The sequence below is a fragment of the Silurus meridionalis genome, chromosome 11, assembly GCF_014805685.1.
Source record: "Silurus meridionalis isolate SWU-2019-XX chromosome 11, ASM1480568v1, whole genome shotgun sequence".
In the NCBI taxonomy this organism is placed as follows: domain Eukaryota; kingdom Metazoa; phylum Chordata; class Actinopteri; order Siluriformes; family Siluridae; genus Silurus; species Silurus meridionalis.
The window spans coordinates 23197501-23205000 of NC_060894.1; the positions used below are offsets into that span (position 1 = coordinate 23197501).

The window sequence follows — 7500 nt, forward strand, 5'->3', positions numbered from 1 at the left end:
TCTCACTCTCGCTCTCACTGCTTCATGGTGACTCTCATGTGTATGTACTTTTACTTCTTGTTTTTGTCTTGTCCCAATTCCTGTTATTGGTTTATTTCCTGCATTGTTCTCATTACTCCTGGTTGCTCAGTGCGCGCGCACACACACACACACACACACACACACACACACACACACACACACACACACACACACACACACCAAAGTCATATGATTTATGGTTTCTTTGGTGAAAGTATTGTGAAATAAGATTTAATTGTGTCATTTACATCCTGTTTCTTACCTCAGCACCTTACTGTCTGTCTGTCTGTCTGTCTGTCTGTCTGTCTGTCTGTCTGTCTGTCTGTCCGGCCGTCCACCCGTCCGTCCATCCGTCTGTCTGTGTATATGGTCTAATTTTTTATTCTTTCTCTCTTTTTTTTAGCTTAAATCAAATGTCTGAAATATTACCCGAAATCTTCACTGACCCCCAGACCACGGAAACACACACCACTGAGGACACACACACCACATTAATACACACCACTGAGGACACACACACCACATTAATACACACCATTGAGGACACACACTCCACATTAACACACTCTGCAGACACACAGGCTGCAGATACTCATACCACAGAAACAAATATCCCTGACACACACATGGGTGTGCCCCCCAGTGGTGAGGGAGAGAGTGAGATGGAGAGCTTGACCCCTCTGTGGGCAGCGTTAGAGAGTGTGAGGGATCAGAAAGACCAGACGGGCATAAGAGAGGAGACACATCGAGACGGAGACAGTAACGTGGAAGCTTTCACACAAGTGGAGGCAAGAGCAGCAGGGTGAGTGTGTGTGAGATGTGTGAAGAGTGTGAGATGTGTGAGGAGTGTGAGATGTGTGAGCAGTGAGATGTATGAGATGTTTAAGGAGTGTGAGATGTGTAAGAAGTGTGATATGTGTGAGATGTGTAAGAAGTGTGATATGTGTGAGACGTGAGATGTGTGAAGAGTGTGAGATGTGTGAGAAGTGTGAGATGCTTGAGGAGTGTGATATGTGTGAGGAGTGTGACAAGTGTGTAACACCAGGTGGTGGTGTGTTCAGGAGTGTGTAACACCAGGTGGTGGTGTGTTCAGGAGTGTGTAACACCAGGTGGTGGTGTGTTCAGGAGTGTGTAACACCAAGTGGTGGTGTGTTCAGGAGTGTGTAACACCAGGTGGTGGTGTGTTCTGGACCTAAACTGACTTTATCAGTGTGTTTTTGTCTCATAGTAGAGCTGAAACCTCTGACCATGCTGGAGACATGCAGCAGCTCCAGCTGGAGGAATCAAACACACCAATAAATCACACAACACCTGTGATTACTGAGGAGAACCTGGAATGTGCAGGAACATCTCGGATGCCTTCAACATCTACAGCTTCTACAGTCCTCTCATTAGCATTAGCTGGTCATGACACACGGTTAAATGTTAAACTTGAGGAGAAAAAAGACTCAGAGGTCAGTAATGAAGTTCCAGTATGGACCAGTGTGGAGAAAAAGAGAACGAGGGAATGGAACGAGGGAGTAAGTCCAGGTGAAATGGAGACAGAGGAGGAGAATGTGGGTGGAGGGTAAGATAGAGATGTCTCTACTGCATGAAGTGTGTGTTAGTTTGCATGAGATTTGTGTGTGTGTGTGTGTGTGTGTGTGTGAAGTGTGTTTAATACAGTGGTGAGAAATCACATTTCACCAAACACACCTTTTTATTTTCCCATCATTCCTCACTACGGCAGCCATCTTGGACATGTGTGTGAAAGCAGGAAACAGGACGAAGTGGAAAATGTTCACAGCCCACATGTTGAAGGTGTTAAAGTTGGAGGTGTGAGTTTTAGCTCAGGGTCAGGAACAGAGTGGAGGGAAACAGATGAAGATGAATCCTGTAGGAAAAACTATGGAAATAAAGCTTCAGAGGAAGAAGCATCACCTGCTGAGTGTCAGGAGAAGACGGGTTTGGAGTCTTCTGGCCTGGTGAAAGGGATCATTGGTGTTTTGTATAAAGGGTAAGTGTGAGAAGATCTGGAGGAACACAGGGTAAGATGATAATTGACAGTAAGGAATGTTTATAGAGTCTGTAAGTTCTCTTTTGGCCTCTGGGTCCTCCATCGTGGTTATTTCCATTTTCTCCGTACTTGCTTGTTCTCCAGTTATGAGACTGTGACCTCCATGCTGATGCAGCCGATTCCTGCAGAACCCCACAATCCTGAAGATTCAGAATCTAAAAACCAAGATTTTGAGATTCTTCCACCTGAACCCTTCTGTGATGCAAACCTGGTCAAAGCTACAGAAGAATCTACAGAGAAACATGACACGACTTCAGTGATTGCAGATGGTCTTACTGCTCAGAGTTCTGGTGAAGAAGCAGTTCACGTGAGTGTGGTTTCAGAGCATTCAGGACAGAGTCTGGTGGACTGCTTGAGGTTGGCTGCTTCAGAAGTAGGAAGAGAAGTGGAGTCTGTAAAACCAGTGATTGAAACAAGCAGAAGTAAAAGAGCAGTACACAAGGTGAAGATAAGTGAAGAGGAATCCTCAAGTGAGGGTCAAAGCTGGAGAAATGAACAGAAACCTCAAGCAAGTGTGAGCTCAGACCTGAATACTGAGAAGTCCAGAAGATCATTTTTAAGTCCAGATAATAAAAATGCAAGCAGTCTTTATTCTGCTGAAGATGTTTCACTCTTAAAAGAAGTCGATTTTGATGACATTTCAAGTGAAGAACACTTACAAAACATTCATGAAGAACCAAGAGAACCTGAACCAGATCTCCAGAAGAAGGAGACATATTTGAGCCCCTTGGTGTTGTGTGAATCAGTGGAGGAGGAGCTGGAGTTTGAGATGGGGCAGGAGGACTTGGGGACGGTGTGGCTCGCTGAGCTCTATATGGATCAAGGGTAAGTGCATGAGGCAATGTTCAAAGCTTCATGTTGGTGATCTTGGAGTGTACCTGTTTTTGAGGAGCAGCATCAGAGTTCTTCTGCATGTTCTCCTCTGAGGAGAATACTAAACTGTATACTGCAGCTTTACTCCACACATTCCAGTATTTCCATTCTGCATCTTTCATGAACTGGAGTTACATCGTGTTTACATGTTGCTGTAGATGTTGGTGTTTAGTGTGGTTGATTGGAAGTTCTACTCTGCTGCACTGTATGATGGTCAGGAGCTGTTTAGTACTGGTGTGCTTCAGAAAAAATTGCATGTTTGTAGGTGTGGTTTGTAGACCGAGGTGTGAAGATACAGAGCTCCAGCCGTGTGCTGGTCTCTGCTGTGAGATCCATGACTGCTGCAGTTGGACCTTCTGACTTGGAGTTGCAGTGCGTTCTGCTGGTTTGGTTCTTGCATGTTTAAGATGATTCTGCTTTTCTGCTCAAAACCATAACGGTACACACTGTAAGGGTAGAAACGTGGTGGTGGTGATGGTGGTGGTGATGGTGGTGATGGTACCAAAGCTAACCATACTTTCTCTGGGCTGAGAAGCAGAAGTCAGTCATGTGACCTAAATCTCTACCATCTTCATTTTACTGACTTAGTTTGAGTGAAAAACAGGAAGTGAAATTTCTGGTCATCAAAACACAAACATCTCAAATTGACCTGAGATCGAAGTTTTTATTCCTTAAAATATCGAGATCAGGAATCTTCAACATCATTATCATCTTCAACATTACTGATTTACACTTTAGTGTGAAAGTGCAGGTGCTTCAGGCTGAGATGTTTGCGCTGGTGTGTGCACGCTGCATGTGTAGAAGGTCTTGTAGGAGATGGAGTGTTGGTGATTTTGTTCCTCACTGGTGTCCTGTTTCTCACAGACCAAAAGAATCAACAGCATGGAACGAGATCTTCAACATCCCCAAACCCGTGTCACACAGCTTACCAGCCGAGGAAAAAAATCCTCCACAAGCCCTCAAACCTGATGAAACCGAGCAGAAAGTCACTTCAGAGCAGGAAGTTGAGCAGATTGTTCCCTCTGGCTCCAGACCTATTGTTTTTCTACAGCACCAGACAAATGAAGGAAGTGGAAGTAAGAATGAGGAACAGATGGGAGGAAGTTTTATCCCTCCATCAGAGTGCACTAACAAACTCAACACACAGGCTGAACTCGCTGTTCCTCTAACGAGGAGAGAAGAACTTACTGAAGTCCTGGCAGCAGAACCCTCAAAGGACCAAACAGCAATATATGAGTCAGTTGATCTCAAACCATCTTCAGAAACAGAAAAGGAAAAGTTCACTGATCACAAAAACTCTTTAGTAGATTTAGGAGAAAAAAATCAGGTAGAAGAAGTTAAAGGATTTTTAGATCGAGCCAAGAATAAACCAGATCATGTGAGTAGACCTTTAGGGCCATCTAAGCCTCAGACAGCTGATGGCAGTGCATCTTCAGAAATAGCTGAGGAACTGGGAGGTAACAACAAGAGATCATTAGAAGAAGATATAGAACAGCCAGATGATGTAACAACTAAAGATCAACCAGGAAATGCTAAAGATCAGCCTGAGTTCAGCAGACGTTCAGGAAAAGATCAGTTAGAACGCACCAGCAGATCATTAGAAAAAGTGAAAGAAGAGCTACAAGCAGATCATTCTAATACATGTTCATTAGTTAAAGATCAACCAGAAGATGCCAAAAGAGCAGCTATAAACCATGTAGATACTGTTCAGAGACCTTTAGGAGCAGTGATAGAACTGTCAAATAATGTCAGTAGATCTGTAGGAACAGACAAAGGACAGTTAGATACGTTCGAAGGATTAACAACATTAACTGGAAAACAGGCAGATGATGTGAGTAGAGCTTCAAAATCAGGACCAGAAGAACCAGAAGATCCCACAAGAACTTTAACTCCGAAAGAACAACTAGAAGATTTCACAGTTTCATTACTTGAAAAACTTTCTCCAGGGAGCAAAGAGGTTCCACAGCCTGTGCCTTCTCTTCAACATGAAGCCTCACCTGACTATCTCACTGAACCTGCTGAAGGACATTCTGCTGTGTCAGAGGAGAACTTTCTGCTAGAGAAAATTCGCAGAATAGCAGAAGACACTGATATATCACCTCTGCTTGTTCCTGTTTCTGTATCAGTTTCTCGCCCAAAGAAGCGTCTCGTTCCTTCCGAGTCAGACTTTGATCTTCCGCCATCACCTCCACGTCAACACATATTCTGCACTCCATCACCAGAACATGTAGATCAGGATGAACTTTCTGTTTCTGAAGTGACTGTGGAACTTCCTGGAGATGCTGCTGAATTTCACATTGATGGAACAGAGGCGTGTAAAAGCCAGAAGGAGCATGACATGGTGTTGGAGGACGAACGGAAGGAGATGTTATGTTCAGAGAATGTTCCAGCTGAAAGAGATAGCGCTGAAGATCAGCTCCATGAGGTTCAAATAGAAATCCTGAAGTCTGCTCAAGTCCTGAGCGATGTGTAAGTGTAAATCTCAGTGTCCTCTGTAAGGCGAGGATTCTGATTGGCTCATGATGATGATGATGATGATGAGGGCAGAAGGTAGCACTCTGGGTTAGGAGATGATCACTATCACTGAGGTCTAGCTTCTGGGTCTTCTCTAAAGCTGATGAGACTCTGTGTCAATAAACAACTAAAATCTGAGCTCTCACACAAACTCTTTCTCTCTCTCTCTCTCTCTCTCTCTCTCTCTCTCTCTCTCTCTCTCTCTCTCTCTCTCTCTCTCTCTCTCTCTCTCTCTCTCTCTCTCTCTTTCTCTCTCTCTCTCTCTCTCTCTCTCTCTCTTTTTCTCTCTCTCTCTCTCTCTCTCCTTTCTCTCTCTCTCTCTCTCTCTCTCTCCTCTCTTTTTCTCTCTCTCTCTCCTTTCTCTCTCTCTCTCTCTCTCTCTCTCTCTCCTCTCTCTCTCTCTCTCTCTCTCTCTCTCTCTCTCTCTCCTCTCTTTTTCTCTCTCTCTCTATTTTAGAGAGTTCATGTACTCAACTCTGGGTGTCATAAACACCTGTCTTCTGCTGTTGCACTGAAACTACTCACCTCCTGACCAATCAGATTCCTGTGTGTGTGTGTGTGTGTGTGTGTGTGTGTGTGTGTGTGTGTGTGTGTGTGTGTGTGTGTGAAGTGTAATCTCTGCTCTCTGGCTGTGTTACAGGTGCGAGCTGCAGGTTGAAGATTCCTCTGGTTTGGGATTCTCAGGATTAATTGGTGAGCGTGAGGTTATGGAGAACATTGTAAGAACCTCAGCGTGTGAGGAACCAATGAAGAAAAACATCCCTCCATCAATCACTCTAGAGGAAATCGGGCGTGACACACAGATACCTGAACAGGTGAAGAATTTTACTGTTGATCAAACACATTATTCTCTCTGTATTCCATTCATCTACATTCAAATCTCTCTTGGGGTGTGTGTGTGTGTGTGTGTGTGTGTGTGTGTGTGTGTGTGTGTGTGTAGGTGGTGTCTCCACTCCCGAGCCCCGCCCTGGTGAGCAGCAGCCAGTCGTTGCTGCAGTGGTGTCAGGAGATCACACAGCATTATAGAGGTGTGAAGGTGACCAATTTTAACACGTCCTGGAGGAACGGTCTCGCCTTCTGTGCCATCCTGCACCACTTCCACCCTGAAAGGATGTGAGGCTCTCAAGATGCCACCTAATTACCTATACACACCTCTACACAAATATACATTCCTCTACACACCTGTACACAGCTCTACACAACTCTACACACCTCTACACATCTCCACACAGCTCTACACACCTATATACACCTGCACACCCCTCTACACACCTATACATTCCTCTACACACCTGTACACAGCTCTACACAACTCTACACACTTCTACACATCTCCACAAAGCTCTACACACCTCTACACACCTGTACACAACTCTACACCTCTACACATCTCACACAGCTCTACACAACTCTACACACCTCTACACATCTCCACACAACTCTACACACCTATATACACCTGCACCCCTCTACACACCTATACATTCCTCTACACACCTGTACACAGCTCTACACAACTCTACACACCTCTACACATCTCCACACAGCTCTACACACCTATATACACCTGCACACCCCTCTACACACCTTTACACACCTTCACACAGCTCTACACAACTCTACACACCTCTACACATCTCCACACAGCTCTACACACCTATATACACCTGCACACCCTCTACACACCTATACATTCCTCTACACACCTGTACACAGCTCTACACAACTCTACACACCTCTACACATCTCCACACAGCTCTACACACCTATATACACCTGCACACTCTACACACCTATACATTCCTCTACACACCTCTACACACCTCTACATCTCCACACAACTCTACACACCTCTACACATCTCCACACAGCTCTACACACCTATATACACCTGCACACCTCTACACACCTTTACACACCTTCACACAGCTCTACACAACTCTACACACTCTACACATCTCCACACAGCTCTACACCTATATACACCTGCACACTCTACACACCTTACACACCTTCACACAGCTCTACACAACTCT

The 7500-nt window shown here is 44.8% G+C and overlaps 1 protein-coding gene across 14 annotated transcripts in view; it reads left to right on the forward strand.

Annotated features, from left to right (window-relative positions):
• ehbp1l1b (EH domain binding protein 1-like 1b) overlaps window positions 1-7500 on the forward strand; it is a 26587-nt gene that overhangs the window by 12935 nt on the left and 6152 nt on the right. For 8 of the 14 annotated variants that reach the window (XM_046860791.1, XM_046860789.1, XM_046860790.1 and 5 more), the window contains 7 exons: window positions 425-823; window positions 1250-1588; window positions 1751-2017; window positions 2162-2902; window positions 3815-5419; window positions 6105-6279; window positions 6405-6577. In XM_046860791.1, coding sequence (XP_046716747.1) covers window positions 425-823; window positions 1250-1588; window positions 1751-2017; window positions 2162-2902; window positions 3815-5419; window positions 6105-6279; window positions 6405-6577 — 3699 coding nt within the window. The remainder of the gene's footprint in view (window positions 1-424; window positions 824-1249; window positions 1589-1750; window positions 2018-2161; window positions 2903-3814; window positions 5420-6104; window positions 6280-6404; window positions 6578-7500) is intronic. The other 6 variants (XM_046860793.1, XM_046860802.1, XM_046860797.1 and 3 more) reach the window with 6 other exon arrangements.